Source organism: Cydia amplana, chromosome 5, assembly GCF_948474715.1.
Source record: "Cydia amplana chromosome 5, ilCydAmpl1.1, whole genome shotgun sequence".
Classification (NCBI taxonomy): Eukaryota; Metazoa; Arthropoda; class Insecta; order Lepidoptera; family Tortricidae; genus Cydia; species Cydia amplana.
The window spans coordinates 3602128-3620392 of record NC_086073.1 but is presented as its reverse complement, the minus strand read 5'-3'; the positions used below and the strand labels follow the sequence as shown (position 1 = coordinate 3620392).

The following is an 18265-nucleotide window of genomic DNA, read 5'->3' as shown; positions in this document are numbered from 1 at the left end:
AGGCTGATTTTGGTAGCGCTGTTTATTTCTTTTTATTATTTTCCGCCTAATATCGAATCCGTTTGAGCTAAAAGTGCTAAACCTTCTAATGAGGTTCAGTTGCCGTAGGATCGGAAACTGATAAAGATAATCGGTGGAGATTCGGTGTTCTATTTTTTACCGATCACAAAATTTGAACCACACTGAAAAATATGTTGTTACCAAAGCACCACAACAGTTTGAGAACCACAAAGCTATTAGGCCTCGGACGTCAGGAATCGAGAACAATCAAGATGAGCGACCTGGAAACTAGGTACGGATCGGAACTGGCCGTGGGCCTGAAGGGTTTAAGTTCACAGTGTCAGTGGCACGCGGGAATATGCAACGCATTCCCTGGACGTTTTACGCGGGCGCAAGCTATAATTCGAGTCTTCGGGCACCAGTGTAAGATGACCTCGTCTGTAATGAACCCACGTAATATAGTGCTAAGGAAGAGCAAGACGCGAAGGGGTATTTTTTATAATATAAAAGGGAAACGAGTAATTATTACATTTATTACCATGGACAACCGCAACACCAGAGGTTGTAAGTGCGTTGCCAGCCTTTAAGGGTTCGGAGTTCTGGGAGCTTTAGTCACCATCAGGAATACAACACTACGTATGTATCTACAGGGTAAGACGCAGTGTTATAATGGCTGTTGTCTTCTGTAAGGTGGGTTACTCCCACAGTTGGGCTGCTCCAGATTAAAGCGAGATGACATTTCGCTGTGCCCTACCTCTCGTAAGACTCTGTGTTACTATCTGGCCCCTGTAGTCAGCAAACTGCGGCTCATACACCACTGGATACAACATTTGCGGCTCTTTAAGAAACCCAAAACTACACGCTGAGGGTGCACCAGCAACACTTCACTTCACTTCACTGCGCGTGCCTAGCGTGCGTAGTCGTGTTTTGGCGGTTCTAAGATAACCTGCCGAATTTCTAGATACTTGAGGCCTTGCCGTTATATCGTCAAATTTGAATAAGTACTGATTAATTAAAATTCACATGCACAATCTTATATCGGTTGCTCTATCCCTTCGACTCGCGCACTCAATAGACTATAGCACAATGAGCCAAAGCCGGTTATGGGGGCTGGTCGAACAGCTGATGGGCAATAACTTTCTTTAATGGTGGCTTTAAATTTACTATTCTGTCTATAATGATCATTTGGAAGTACAAAAAATGTTACTGGGCAAAACTTTTGCTCTGGAAACTAATAATAGGTAAAAGACACAAGAGATAGATCCTACCTAATACACACACAAAGATATTATATATACTTCGGAAATCAATCTAGCTAGATAAATCCATAAATAGGAAGGAGTGCCTACAATGTTCATGAAGTTTTGCTTCAACACAAAATCACATCTTTGTCGTTGAAGACTACTTACCTTACGTACCTACTGAATTCGGTTTTTTTCACGTATTCATAGCAACAAAAGCATGCGCTGATATTTATCAATTAACCGAGGTGATATTGTAAAAACCTCTAATGTCAGTTATTTAGTTACTAAAATCGCATTGTCTATCACTGAATTAACAGGCCATATTTAAACTGTTCACGTTTACGTGACAGCATCGTAACAGCCAAATTCCGTCCAAAACTGCATTATTGCATTATGCATCACCTAATGTGTGCAGGCCAATCAATCAGCCTCATCATCAGTCCACACACGTCCCAGCGGTTTGATTCCAATGGCTAACATAGCACGAACAATTTAAAAACTCAAATGAGCCAGTATAAGCTATATCGCTCGATTACACATCGTTGTTGAGGATCTAGAGATCACGAATATGTTGGTATGTCTAATAAATAGAATTGCCTCAGCAATGGGAATATGACTAGAGTGGCATAAACATGAACCACTAACGACCGACCAAACAACGATAACTACCATGTACCATGGACTACCTCCCTCTGCGATTAGACCCCACCTGTCCGCGATAATTTTAGCATTGTTGCGATGTTCGCGGCATAATGATTGCTAATATTTGTTGCTTGCGAGCAATGACTGCCGCAACTGTAATAGTTTGTAGCAGGTGGTTTTGGTGTAAAGTTCTCATGTTGGGGCGCCAAGGTCCTCACAGTAAATGATTATTTCAGGTCGTCAATTCAGTTTCATAGATTTAATAACTGTTAATATTTCTTAAAGTTATCCAATTTTTCATTACTTAGGCTCTTCATCCAGGCTCAGAAATCTATGTTTGTATTTTATCCTCATCTTCATTACTATATTGAATTCTTGGAATATTTGGAATGGCTAGGAAAATGTTTAAGCTTAACCGTTAGTATCGACTTTGCAAATCAGCACGTAAACATCACCATTTCAACCATCAAACATTCGCGGCGCCTGATATCATCGCTTCAGCCCAGGGATATCATTCCAAATTGCCGAGTTGTCGCTGACAATGACGAACCGGTATAGGACCTCTCTTCAATTAGCCACAGTTTTGATCGTTTCAGGGTTCTATATAAACTGGTTGATTTGGTCCGCGCTCGCAATGCCTGATAATCCAAAGTCCAACGGTCGCGAGCGTGCAAATCGCGCGCAACCCACCGCACGCGCGCAACCCGTGTAATCGGTAATCTACGCCCAGATCCATCAGCAACCCCACCCTTGACACGTTGGAATAAGAACTGTAATATCGAACTGGACTAAGGAATTCAAGGATACAGCGTGGTGCTGTAGGACCATTGGTTACACTAGTTCGACCGTGAAATGCTGGAGAGGCATGATGGCATTCGTGAAGTTGAATGACATGATGCAGTTTAAAGCAACGATGCCTGAAATTATAAAGGATTTGTCTTGGCTAGTTTCTACGTATATATAGATAATATATATTTATCTATGTTACTTTTTCAAAAATTTGGTTTGTTTTTAAAAACTAGCCAAGACAAATCCTTTATAATTTCAGGATTTTCTACACAGCACAGAACTTGGCACCCATATAGTATAGATCTCAATTCATTTGTCGGCGAGTCAACAACGACATATATTCTTAATACCTATTGAACTTGGCCTTCATTTCACATTTATGTTTTTGTTGGGATATCATTACTTTTTGTACAGAAGTTACTATAGTATTCATCATGAAAGCAGTTTGCCTAAGCTGAAAAGGAAACCCTCGCTAACGCGCGGTTAATTGTCAAAAAGTTTCAGTTTTCAGATTTTTCCCTCTATATGCACCTAATAGTCTACCTTCATGCCAAATATCAAGTTTCTAAGTCATCTAGAAGTGGGTGAGGTTTTTGGTCTATAAGTATTAATTATTTTTTTCCACCGAAATATCAATAAATTCCAGTTTTAAGATTTTTTCCTCTATATGAACCTAATAGTCTACCTTGATGCCAAATATCAAGTTTCTAAGTCATCTAGAAGTGGGTTAGGTTTTTGGTCTATAAGTATTAATTTTTTTTTTTCCACCGAAATATCAATAAATTCCAGTTTTCAGATTTTTCCCTCTATATGCACCTAATAGTCTACCTTGATGCCAAATATCAAGTTTCTAAGTCATCTAGAAGTGGGTTAGGTTTTTGGTCTATAAGTATAAATTTTTTTTTCCATCCATTGTTCTTAAATTAATGTAAATGTATTGTGTATAAGTGTATATAGCTAATTAATGTACTTTGTAAATACCTACTTGAATGTTGTAGAATGTAGTTTTAAGAATAATTTGCATGCTGTCATGAGATAGCGGATCAAGGTGGATCATTACTAACCTAACTATAAGACCTGTAACTAACCCTTTTTCTGCAAATAAATATGAATATGAATATGAATATGAATATATCGAAATATCAATAAATTCCAGTTTTCAGATTTTTCCCTCTATATACACCTAATAGTCTACCTTTATGCCAAATTTCAAGTTTCTAGGTCATCTGGAAGTGGGTTAGGTTTTTGATCTATATGTCAGTCAGCAACCGGCATTTTTGTGAATGCCGGTTTTTAAACGTTAATTTAGCAATAACTGTTTGAGCTATGTTTATGAAATTTTGTATTTTGTACAAGCTAAGGGAAATACATGTGCCAAATTTCATGTGTGTAGGTTAAGTAGGTTTCAAGTTGTGAAGGGGTCAAAAGTAGCTCGAAATGGTTCGTGTAATATTACACACGGTTGCTGCGTCGCCAGTTCCTTTTCTTTGAACTTGGCTGGACACGCTACCGCGTGTCTAGATATGACTCCACCACCGGTTTCACGCGACAGGAACTAAAGTAATATTTCTTCGTTCCAGTGATAAAATGCTGGCGCCTCGCAAGTACTAAATACTTACTGCAATAACTTCCTGTAAATAGAAAGTAGATGCAATGCAATAAAAAAATGACCGACGATAGTTCAACGACGACTTGCATGGCACGCGTTGCTTAATCTTAGCGGGGCATCGGTGCACCGATAGCAGCGAAACGGAAGCCAATTAACCTGTACATCTTGTTACCATTGAAAAAGAGAAATTAAGAGAAACGCCGGCACGATTCAAGCTACGGCAATGCCAAGTACTGACTCCATAAAACTCGACGAGGTTAAACCAACTTGTTCATCAAAAACCTACGAATGACAGCAAAATTTGGAACAAGGTCAAGAATTGTCTCAGGGGGGTTGGCAACGGACAATGGAACGCCATTTACAACCAGAAACGTGGGAGTGATCTTTGAGAACCATAGACAAAAGTCAAAATACAACAATAGCGGCTTCGTGAAAGAACACTTTCAAGATGGAGCTCTGCGCCCACAAATCAGAGTAGAAATTTGGTCAACAACCGAGCATGGAGATTGACGTGATTCGCAAATTCGCAGATACCGAATATGGCAGTCAATTCATCAATTAAATGAATTGGCTAGCCGTGACAAATGCATCGGACATTCGTACGAACGAATTCGGATGGTGATTAGTCAAGTCAGTTGCGGTGATTCATACAGACGTCGCGTGGTTCTGTCACATTAATCACACTATTTCTGCAACAATCCCGAAACTTAAAGGCTTTTTGTCATTTAAGTAGCTTCTAACCTAAATAAACACGGGTTTTCACGCGTTATAAAAATGCCTGAGAATATGATAATTCTTTATATGTCATGCTAACGAATAAAACAGAGAAGCTAGTGTTAATTTATGCTCATATAAAGCTACTGTGAATTTAACGTTCAGAAGACGTATATCTTAAATCGGATGAAGGTAACTGTTACTTTAATACGTTAATTTATTACACGGCATTCCATTATTACGATATTCTCATAAGTTAATGTGATGAGGTATTCCATCATAGAACAATCTAACTGTTGCGAGTACGAGGAACACGGTCCTATTAGTATCTCCCTATCAACTGGTAACGGGGCAAGCCATTACCTTGCACCCATTGGCTACCGAGGGTTCAGATAAATAATAAATACGGTAATCCCAGAGCCGGGAATGAGATCGCATATCGCCGTAACTGAACCTTATCGCTGAAGAAGTAATTTGCCTTATAAGATCGGCCAGCCCTAATGATGCAGCACAACACGGCAAAGCAATTATCCAAGTGGTATCCACTGCATCCATACTTATTCTGGTTACAAAGTTAACTCTTATCTGATTCGTGCCTTTTTAATTGAGCTTGCTATTTTTTATGCTTGATTATAAATAAGCTTTGAGCAAAATGTTAAACAAAATGCACACATAATATAGTTTATACATTCGTATCTATTTAGCTCTTGCCCGCGACATCTTTTGCGTGCATTTTAACATTGAGCGCGAACATTTTGCAGCAAAAAAATAACAGTTCGCTTAATAATTTGAGAACACTTAATAACATTTGTCTATTACAATAAACCTTTTCAAGAATCGGTTGTAACCACAGTCAGTTTTCTCAATTCGATTTTAATGACTTTGCCGCAGTATAAACTGCAAATGAGTGAACAATTGTAACACTTACGATCTAGATTAATTTGAAATACTATTACCGATACGATAGGCCAGTGCCTACGGGAGCATTATAATAATTGATTCCAGCAAATAATGGCAAACTCAGTAGCTAACTCTATACATGGATTTACTTACTATGGTGAAGGTGGTAGTTAACCGCTGCTGTCATTTTACGTGTGCATTCTGCATATAATTGCTAAACCACTCTACAGGGGCATTCTTCTCGCTGTTTTTAACAAACTATTGGGTTCCCCGGCTATATATATTTTACCGTCGATTAACGGTGACGTTGTCTCTTACCTAAGAATTACAAAAACCAACTACGCCATTAAGTCGATTCTCACAACACTACTCGACATGCAACCGCGGTATTACAGTAAGCTAAATCCCTAGCCATTTAAATATCATTTGGGACAACAGTCGTGGGACTTCAGTATAATTGTTGGAAGCGTTAGAAAACAAGTCCAATGCTGTGGAAACAGCAGTTAAATCATTGGGACCAACCGTTACATCGGTTTTGAATACGCCTCGGTCGTAAATAATGGGAAAAGGTGGCCAAAGATTGATTTTCTATGCGAGAAAAATTACTACCTATGAAGTGCATGAGGTTACGATGGGCGGTATATTTATGCGTCCTCAATAAATACAAGTTCCATCTATTTATAGTAAATTCACAGTTTTTAATCGTATTAGTAATGTAAATTTAAAGGGCTTGTATGATAATTTTGTGAACTTGTTTTTATCCAGATGTCATTATTATAATATCAACATATAGATGTGCATAACAATCACTTCCAATTTTTCTTAATTAAGATGTCAAATTATCAAACCATCAACAAAGTTTGGACATGCATTTTCTAGATATTAAATACGGAAGCTCTTTTAAATTACATGCAGATAAGCAGACATATATACACATGAACAAAGAAAGAGCGCAGTGGAATATGCAAGACGGCCGGATGAGGCCCATGGGATCCTCCCCACAAATACACCTCACGAAACAATGCGGACGTCCAGTTATCCACCATTGTTCAACTTCACAACTAATGAGGAATCCAGCGAATTTACATACAAATAATGTGTGTGAACTAATGCATACATGTATTGTACGCAGTGTTGGCCGAAAGTTAATGCGAATTGAAAATGTTGGCCATTAACCATTATAAATTGAACCTTAAACCGTATCGGACGATTATAGTTTACGATTCAATTTATAATGGTTAATGGCCAGCATTTTCAATTTGCATTAACTTTCGGCCAACACTGATTGTACGACATGCTTTTATACAAAAAAATAAAAGACTAATAGACTCGAAACACAATAATCACTACACGAATATAATACAAATTACAGCAAATTGGGAGAGATCCTCAAATTAACGAATACGTAACATTGGGACGTTTAAACTAATGACGATTATGAATTATAGACAAAAACTGTCTAAAATTAACCTACCCAATCAAAATCTACACTGTACGTAACGTACATCTTTTTAGACACAAATTGAAAGTGAATAATGTTGGTAATGTTGTTGGCGAGGCTGTGTCAATTTTATCCCGATTGTCCGTCTAATAAAGACCGGACGCAAAAGCAAACAATGCAGATGCGTTCATTTTACAACACTTAATATCTATTAAACGAAGGTCAGAACCGGCAACCCGTGAACGATCAGATTTGCAGGGACGCCAAACAAGACAAACAAAACGAGAACGCAGATGAATTTTCCAAAACGCTATTGTTCACGGCGGAAGCAATTCAAATCCGGAAACAGGCACCGGACGACTGTGACGATATTACCTCATATAGTGGATTGAGTTACTAAAGATAATTTCTATAAATATAATGTTCGCGACATTAATGACTAATTAACAGTTATTAATACATAAACAGACATAACATTAAGATCAGTCCAGATATTAAATTGATGAGCTTCTGGTTATAAAATGAGAAATGTTAAATTATAAACCGGCAAGTAACATATTATTAATCATTGTCAATTATCGCAATACAGTGCAATTACTCGACAAAAAAGATTAAGAGATGAAACTTGACATAAGCCGTAGTAGACACCAATGGTCATATCAAACAAACATTTGATAGTGGAGACAGCACAAAACAGCGGGTATCGAAGGTCACAATTGTCCTACTGTTATTATTAAAATGGTAAATCGCGTTGTTTCAAATGCTCATGATCTTCCACATTCCAAAACTCGTGACTGCAAAGTTGTCTCAGTTTATTTACGGCGTGCATCAACAATGGCGAGCTTCTATTAATTCAGTAAAGGAGGCTTCTAATCTATGTCACGGCTCGCAAACGGGTCCGTAATCGCCGGCTCGTTTGCTTCGTCCGATCATTTCCACACTAAAAGCCCACTTAATGAATAATAACGGTGCATTGTCGGCATTATTATATGCATTTATGCTGTGGAATTTTCACCTGGAACATTTTCAACTTTCCACGACTTAAGTCTAAGAACGCTCTTTATGACGCAAAGAGCAATTAAAATTAACACTAACAGCGTGTCTTTAATTGGAGTTTGGTTTATTTTTATAAATGTTCGTTAATTAATTTATTTTTATAAATGTTCGTTAATTAAAAGCTCGTGTACTCTATCCATAAATTAAGCAAGATTGGAATTAAGCTTCATAAATAATTTATACACGATTCACGGATCACTTCAAACCTATTTTATTAATTGGCAGATGGGCACACATTATAATAGTAAAGTCGGCGCTTCCTTTCTTAAATCTTTTACATTTGGCGTTTTATCAGCGATTCTACGAGCATCGCAGTCTATTTAAAAACTTTCAACCGTAGGCCGTTACCTTGTTCGGTATTGTAATGAACAGAAGCTTTTATATCTGCGATACCGCGCGGTAGCCGATAACTTCGCACGTCCATAATCCGAGATAAATAGCGAGCGATCGATTCACTTTCGCCCGATTGATTCTTATCGCAAAAAGTGGCCGCGCCGCCCCTGCTTCCTTCGCCAGGTTCCTGCTCTCCAACAATCCTCCAACTCGCGGACCACGCTTTTCTCAACAACAGACTATAACAGAGCCGGACTTCCAAGTTTGGCCGGTTAGTATTTCATTCACCGCGGACGATGTGATTGAACCCAGATTGCTAATATCCTTGAGAACTGGTTGCGAATGAATAGTGTTACATAAAACAAAACAAAAGTCTCCTATTGCGGGCGCTGCCGGCGGCCGCAGCTGCTTGCGATACGGATCTCAACTATTAAAGAGTAATAACCATACGCACATCATTGCCAGTCTACCATCCTGTGTGCATTAATAAATAAGCGGCAGATCCTAACAAACAGCAATATAAATAATTGAAGCGCATTCAAATGTTGACATTTTACACAGCAGCAAGAGTCAATGTCATACACAAGAGAAACAGCGTACGTTGACATTGTTAATTTGTTATAGCTAGACACCAATGTCTATCGAAAAATTAGGCTGCCTCCGGACCTCCATATCAAAGCGCATGTCACGCCTCTGGCGTATGATTCTCCGGGCACTTGGTTAGAGACTAGTATAATACGAATACCAAATCACCCATTCAGCTGTCGACGATAACTAGGCGGATTTCTCAGCCCAGATCGCCCGAGTCGTACATCTATCACGTTGACGGACGGCGGGCGGGAGCGGTCGGTAACTCACGGATGGTACCGTTGCGGCGTCCCACAAGGTAACATGCTAGGGCCACTGTCAATTGTAATGGTCAGCGTATTCAATGGAGTCTTAAATTTCGCGAAGGAGATTAGGTTAATATCCGCAGCCGGACTTGTGCAGTTGTTTTATATGCAATTGTGTAACGCGTTATGGTCGTTTGTGTGGAGGATATTGACCTTAAAGCCAACGATCTTTTTAGGGTGAGCTTACTAAAACTGTCGAAAGCAAGGCTTGGAATTTATGGCGGCGTGTTGGGGTCCTATATTACACGGGTCGTGTTCACGGATGTGTCCGGGCGTGTGTTCGATCGTAAATCGGTTGCATCCAGCCCCGACCGCTGACATTGGCCCGCAAATAAAAGTTTAATACTGTTCCGGTTTTTTGACTCACACCAGAAATATTAAACGAATATTTGTATTGTTATCAAAAATCATGTAACAATTATTAATTGTATTATCTTGTTTGTGAAATTTAGTGAAAACAATTAGTATAGGTATATTTGTTTTCAATGTATAAATTAAAAGACTAAAATATCAAGGAAATTCCAGCTCTTGAAATTCAATTAGTCGTACGCTACTCGTAAAAGTCGTAATCATCTTTCATTCATTAAACCATAATACGGTGGAATAAAAACATACAATGTTGCATTAATTGAATATAACTTGATATCTTTCGCTCGTAAGGTGCAAAACTTATAATTATACCAGTTAATTGGACAAATTGCATTCCAAGCTCACCGGGGGGTGTTCTGCGTTCCAGTCGTTCCACTGAATTAGCTGCAAGTGATACAACTAGTATTTGCAATGCTGTTTCATGGTTACAAGTTGTTGGTTTAAAGGTATTATGAAGACGGCAGTTTCATACATTCTTCTAGACTTTTTTTACGCGTTGTGTTTACTTTGTACAGCTGTCTCAAAACTGGTCTTGTACAATGTTTGTAAACATCTTTCCAGTCTCATGCCTTTTATCCCCATGTTGGAACGTTTTTATTGGTATTTGATGAAAGCCTTGAACTGCCGCAAACGGAGTGGATATGTTGGACTGCTATGATGAAAACTGGATTTGGCAGATGCATCTCGGGAATTCATCAGAATGACACGCGCCAATAATACATTCCTACCTATATAATTAACTGTACTTATAGTACGCCCATCAAAAACTATCAACAGTTTTTCCGAAATATTCATGTCTGTTTTTGTCTGGACATTTTTACCAGAAAAGAGATCAAAAGGAGTGGATATGTTGGACTGCTATGATGAAAACTGGATTTGGCAGATGCATCTCGGGAAGTCATCAGAATGACACGCGCCAATAATAAATTCCTTTATAATGTAAGTAACTGTAGTATGACCATCAAAAACTTTAAACAGTTTTCCCGTAATGCTCAATGTGTGTTGTTGGCTTTTTTATTTGCAAGCTAGAACTCCCTTAAATTGCTCAATGATCACATTTTTACCAGAGATTAGATCTGAATATAGATTCTTTCAAATGCAATTTAATCTCGTAATTTCTATTCAAGTCGGATACCGTGAAGATTGAAAAAGACGTGGTTCCAAATATGTTTGGTATTTTCATGCATTACCATGTTGCATGTCGGCATTGTCGCTGGAGGCGTGCTCCCATTCATGCGTGGCGTTGTTGCGACACGATGTACTTATTAGCGGCATTAGTCGACAATGGTTCAATGCTAGTTTTCGGCCGTGGCTGTGTGATAATCAGCCTAATTCTATTATGGTTGAACTATATTGTTGGGATTAAAAGCGGTAGTAACGAGCCTATCAATTAAAGATAAATATAGTATAGTCATAAAGAGTAACAGAGAGAATTTGTATAAATAGGTATAAAACGGGTCCTGGCAAGTAAAGCCTTGGAAAAGAACATCAAATTATCTAAGTGAAACGTGTAGCCACGGCTACTGATGTTGGTCGTATTCATAAGATATTTTAGAAACCTGAGAGCTTAACCCTAAATATGGAAGATATTATGGGTATTCGCTCTATTTAACCAATAAGATTAAACCAGAATATAAGATCAGTCTAAAGAAGTAAATTTTACAGTAAATAATTTATCCTTTGAATTTATAGGCAAGTATTTCGACATTACTCTAATTATGTGAAAACCTAATATCGTTATAACATACAATAATGTCTTTAGAGCTTTACGGACAGTCACTAACAAAACTGACTTGTTAAGAGCAAATTCTGAACCAGTAGCAATGTCTTGTTCACAGGCCTGTCACAATATTGTAAACTGAAGTGACGGGGGCGGTCAGCTAACTACAGTCGGACATTTTATACCCTGTTACATTTATTGAATGCATATTTTAGCCGCCGTGGTGGGATTGTTATGGTGTCTTGTGACAAAGCACGGAATGATTCGGAAACTGCAAGATTGGGTGTAGGTTTAAGCATATAATTTATTCGAACTCATGGTTTGTTAAACAGAGTCCAAGCGATAGAGGATAGGTAGGTATGATTAGGAGCCACAGGAACCTAGCCATACGATCGAAATTACGCTCTCATTTTAAAACGACATTCTGAACGAAAAAAAAATGTCTGGTACTTTTAGTGTTCGTTGCGAATTTTAATCGTATGGGAGCGGCTGCTTGGCGGAGGGTTCGTGAGACTCTTAATAAGGATTGTGTAATTTTTTGGAACTTGCAATTTCGCTATCAACAGTTCCTGTTGAACTCACCTGCTGTTCCGAGGTGACCTCCTCCCGGCTGCTGTCATCTGTAACAAACAGAGATCGTTAGTGATCGTCGATCTGCTAAGGTGCAACTAGACCGTGATTCAATCATCTGCCTTTGCCTTTCGTCTAATTCAGTGCGCTCTGGTACACAGTTTCAAAACAGTAATCATCTTCTGCCGAGTGGAGAGTCTATTCAGCTTTTTGCTCAAGTTATCTATGTGAAACATTTATGAACACGATTATTCTATAATCTGTATCAAATTTGGACTTGACAAGTATGTGCGTTTTGTATGTTTCCTTGCAAACTTTCAGGAAATGATACTGAAGTCAACAATAACTTCATAGGAAATGACGCAGTTTCCCGCGAATGATAAAAGTGTTAGTCACTATCACATCACTATACTATAGAACATGTTGATGAGGCATTACACATTTCTTTAATATCATAACATTGCTGTAACCGATTTATAGAATCCTATTAGGTAAGGTGCTTTGGGGTAAGATGAAATGGATTTTTGATGAGATGAGCAGTGTTACATTGGAACTTGAAACGACCGCTAAGCAATGTATTTATTATGGAGGAGTCCTTTTAAACTTTTTCTACGAGTTCTACGATCTTTACGCCACGCCAAAGCTAATTGTATACTGTTATATATCTCCTCACTGCGGTGCAGGTTACGCCACAGTCTAATAACTGCGATTCCACGTAACTCCACCGGCAGAGTTCGAGGTCGACGACCCACCCCTTTTTATACTACACCTGTGATTTGGCCAAATCCACTCACTACAGTCAACCTCGTACATCCCTTTCCCGTAGTTTTAGAAAATGAACCGTAAGCTATGTGTATCAGGGAGGCTTTTCGATTGATACGGTGTTAAGTAAGGTGCATGTGGAATTTCGTACGGCGTGTCTAAGTGGGTGCTCCGTTTTGCGCTAATGGAGTGACGTCACAATTCACAAGGCTGTATGTCTTTAGGTGTCTAGTGTCTACAGGATTCGCGAAGGACGCGAAGTGTCTATTGAACGCGTCTAGGTATAAGGACACTTGTGCAGTTGGCAGCAAAAGCGGCTACCCAAGGAAATTAAGATCAAATGCTGCATTTCCACTGAGGCGGAGATGAGAGGAGATATGAGGAGACGTGCGGAAATCAACCAATAGGGTTGGTGGTCTTCCTCGCTGGATTAAAACCAATAGGTATTGGTTAATTCCAGCACGTCTCCGTGACACTTAAGAACTGAACATCCCGCAGTGATATGTGTAGCGTTGTTGTTGCTATAGCTTAATTTGTATAAACAAGTAACATTATTCTAATACGAACGGATGGAACGGACACGTATACTCGTATACATGCGTTTAGGGTGGAGAGGCTGTTTGAGTTTGTGCATACAAATATATAAATGATCTGAATTATTACCAAAACGATGAATTTTACTGTCCGACATTTAACACCAATTTCAACACAACATTAACTAGTTCCTTAAATGTAACTTGCCAAAGTTTGCGATTCTCCGCCTCCCGTTAAAAACTCGGCAACCCCTCATAAGGTTCCAGACTAATTGACACTTGGGCGTTAAAATCTCTAATTTAAGGGAAAACAGTGTGTTTAGCAATATTTAGAACAAGCCGTAATTAAAGGTTTGAAAAGGGTCGACAGCTAAGGGAGCAATTACGTAAATCATAGCTTTTGACCTTGCCTGGGTTTAATAGCTCAAAGCTGACGTCACTAGTTAACATAACATAAAAGCTAGTCGCAAAAGATACCTACGGAACGGTAAAACACCGCGGAACGCGTGGTTGCGCGGTTGAGCGTTTTAAAATTTTGAATATCTGGTTCCCCATCTCGAATAAATGGATTGGCCACGTCCTACCCTACCCTCTACGCTTATCCAGCCGTAGAAGAGGAAAATATGCTGTGACAGGTGTCACTTTCGCCCCTCACCCACTCGTTCGATCTTTTCTCTGCACTGGTGCTTCTTTCTTCTCTATAAACTAGTTCAACACGAAATTAATCCGAAAAAACCGGCCAAGTGCGAGTCGGACTCGCGCACGGAGGGTTCCGCACTATCAACAAAAAATAGAGCAAAACAAGCAAAAAAACGGTCACCTATCCAAGTACTGACCCCGCCCGACATTGCTTAACTTCGGTCAAAAATTACGTTTGTTGTATGGGAGCCCTTAAATCTTTATTTTATTCTGTTTTTAGTATTTGTTGTTATAGCGGCAAAAGATCATCATCTGTGAAAAATTCAACTGTCTAGCTATCACGGTTCGTGAGATACAGCCTGGTGACAGACGGACGGACGGACGGACGGACGGACGGACAGCGGAGTCTTAGTAATAGGGTCCCGTTTTTACCCTTTGGGTACGGAACCCTAAAAATGTAAAACCTGGCATTTTTTGTTGTAAAGATATACGTACGCGTTTAAAAACGTAAAATTGTTGCATAGTTTTTTTATTGCCAGTGTGCATTAATACAGTTTTATTAGATTGACGCGTGTTTTTTTGTATGGGGCGGGGCGTTTTTACTCCAGGGGGCCGATTTTTGAATTTCGATCACTCGATTTCGTCACTCGCAAATCGGTGGAAAACGGCGAAATGCTGATTTTTGAAATACGAGCGATAGAAATTGGGAATGTAGTGGTATTGACCACTTGTTTTCAATTCTATTAGTAGAATTTACATGACTAATAGTGGAGATATTACTGAACGAAATACGCGAAATCGAGCGGTCGAATTTCAAAAATCGGCCCCCTGCGCGCCTTATTTCTTTTCGCACATTCGACAGATAGCAGGTTTTTTAGAAACAAATGAATCTCGCGGGAGGTAGAATCGATTGACATCATCCAAAAAATACGAGTACATGTAGCTGATTATGCCGCGAGGAAAAGCGTGACGCAGCATCTAATCCGTGTGTTTTCTCCTAATTTGGGCATTTCCACGGCACCTGACCATTAACCTCCGTTTTACGAGCTCCGCGCATGCGCTGAGCTTCATAAAGCTCGAATGTTTTCGTAATTGGTTTACATTACCGGCGAATTTGATGGTGCTTAAAGGTGCTTAAGATCGAAAAGAACTTGTAACGATGTTACTAATAAATCTTTTCTTTTCTTTTCTTGTTTTGGAAATTTATTCATTTTTGGAGTGTTGACTTTGGCGGTCTACACATTGACGGCGCAGATTGGTGAGGCGCCTGAGTGAACCGTTTATAAGGTTGTAGTTGTACAGTCGCCATCAAATATATCGAACCGGCTGAGGTACTCAAAAATATCTGAACATGCACTCTAGCGCTTTGACAATAGAGGCGTGTTCAGATCACTGTAAGTACCTTAACAGTTTTGAATGATTCACGGTTAGTTTCACTAGACTTATATCGACCGGGATTAAACCGTGATTACCTTTTGTATTGTTTACGAGCTCCCGATATTTCGACGCAGTTACATGCATCTTGTTCAGGTACGAAATATCGGGAGCTCGAAAACAATACAAAATTAAGGTAATCACGGTTCATATCCCGGTCGATATAAGTCTAGTGTAAGTATCTTGCCCGCTCCGATATATCTGATGGTGACTAAGTATAGGACTTATAATACATTACATTAGTAACTGTAATAAACGAGCAATTCTTGTATATTTATTTATTTATTTACGAGGGGCGTTCAAAATATTCTCGGTATTGATATCTTACAACCTCTTCTAAAATTTCTTTCGTTACTGGCCGCTAAGGTTTATTCATTGACATTAAAAAAAAGTATAATTCGAACCGAGATGTTCTTTTGTTTTTCTGCAATTGCTGAACAAACATGAACATCATGTGGGAATTGACAATGTTAACTAAATTAGAACATCGATGCGTGATAAAATTCTTGACAAAACAGGGTAAAAATCAAAAAACCATAAAAGAGGAAATGGATTGTGTTTACCGTGAGTCTGCTCCTTCTTTATCTACCATTCAAAAGTGGTCAAGCGAGTTTAAACGTGGAAGGGAGGGTGTTGAAGACGACCCTAGACCTGGCCGGCCTGTAGTAGCTACTTCACAAGAAAATATTGATAAAGTGGAAAAACTTATATTGGAAGATGGTCGAGTGAAGGTAAAATCTATAGCACAAGTAACCAATCTCTCTATTGGTACCGTACATGATATTATCCATGACCATCTTAATATGTCAAAAGTAAGTGCAAGATGGGTTCCGCGAATGCTGACTCGGCTTCAAAAAGACATGCGTGTAGCTTGTTGTTCCGATTTTATTGACCTGTGCGGTGAAAATCCTGATGAGGTGCTGCAAAGAATAGTTACTGGAGATGAAACCTGGGTTCATCATTATGACCCAGAGAGTAAACAAGAGTCCATGCAGTGGCACATTAAGGGTTCAGCTCATCCCAAGAAGTTCAAGGTCATCCCTTCAGCTGGCAAGGTCATGGCCACGATATTTTGGGATTGTGAAGGAGTATTACTGATCGATTATAAAGAAAAAGGTGTAAATATCACAGGACAGTACTACGCTAACATTCTACGTCAATTAAAGGATGCAATCAAAGAAAAGAGGCGAGGAAAGTTAACCAAAGGTGTTATGCTTCTGCATGACAACGCCCCCGTCCATACTGCTCATATTGCCAAGGCAGCTATTGTTGAATGTGGGTTTGAAACTGTTACTCACCCACCGTATAGTCCGGACTTAGCCCCCAGCGACTTCTTTTTGTTGCCCAATCTTAAAAAGGATCTGCGTGGAAATAAATTTTCCGATGATGAAGCATTGAAGGCGGCAGTGGAGGAGCATTTTTACACCAAAGATAAAAAATATTTTTATGCAGGATTAAAAAAAATCATTGATCGATCTTTTAAGTGTATGAACATAGGGGGGGAGTATATTGAAAAATAAAAATATCAAACTTTTCGTACTTGTTTGTTTTCATTCTCATACCGAGAATATTTTGAACACCCCTCGTATATATATTATTTCGGGGATCTCGGAAACGGCTCTAACGATTTCAATGAAATTTACTATATGGGGGTTTTCGGGGGCGAAAAATCGATCTAGCTAGGTCTTACCTCTGGGAAAACGCGCATTTTTGAGTTTTTATATGTTTTCTGATCAAAGCTCGATCTCCCAGATATTACATTAGTAACTGATGTAACTACTGCCACAAGTCTTATCTATACCAGGTATCTATAGTATTAAAATACGTTTTAATACAGACGTATAAAGTATTCATGAACTATTGGCCAGCCTTGAGACAGTAAAGTAGGGCGCCATGAATAAATACCATGGAAATTGACATCGTAATGGTACTACATAAAGTGCAGGCCGAACTGAACACTAATGATTATGATTTAGATGGATTCTAAATTGTCGCCTTCAGGGGCGTATTTACCCTAGGGCCAACCGGGCCATAGCCCGGGGCGCCAACCCTCAGGGGCGGCATGGGGCGGCATATGCCGCCCCTAGCGGATTGCATTTTGTTTTTCTTCCTTGACTTCTGGGGCGGCGAAACGTATTGGCGCGGGGCGCCAAATTTCAAAATACGCCCCTGGTCGCCTTGCTTGATGTTGTATGTTTATTTGTCAATATTTCGCAACATAAAATAACCTGAAGGACGGAATGTATGAAATACTCGTAGTCGTCCATGTAGGCTACGGTAACCACTTACTATCAGGCAGATCAGGCTGACTAAACGCTTGTTTTTCACCAAGGTGGTAAATAACTAAAATCTAAGTTCCACTAAGTTACAATAACAACAAAATATGTATGTACCTATTGAAAATGTTACTATACGAGCTGACCATTTCGAAACTTTTTAGCTCTATTTCAGCCTACTTCGGAATTTAGGCTTGCTTAAATTCCAAGTTAGCCGTACCGTACACAAATAGTTCCAACAGCATGCCAAACATAGCACGATAATTCATAGCAACTTCGGTATTCGCGTAACAGCAACTCTCTTTGACCATTGATAGACTATATCTCGTTACAGTAAAGTT

At 39.2% G+C, this 18265-nt stretch overlaps 1 protein-coding gene across 4 annotated transcripts in view; it reads right to left on the bottom strand.

The window, feature by feature from the left end:
* LOC134647776 (protein spire) overlaps positions 1 to 18265 on the bottom strand; it is a 257656-nt gene that overhangs the window by 154655 nt on the left and 84736 nt on the right. For all 4 annotated transcript variants that reach the window (XM_063502076.1, XM_063502077.1, XM_063502079.1 and 1 more), the window contains exon 2: positions 12293 to 12330. In XM_063502076.1, coding sequence (XP_063358146.1) covers positions 12293 to 12330 — 38 coding nt within the window. The remainder of the gene's footprint in view (positions 1 to 12292; positions 12331 to 18265) is intronic.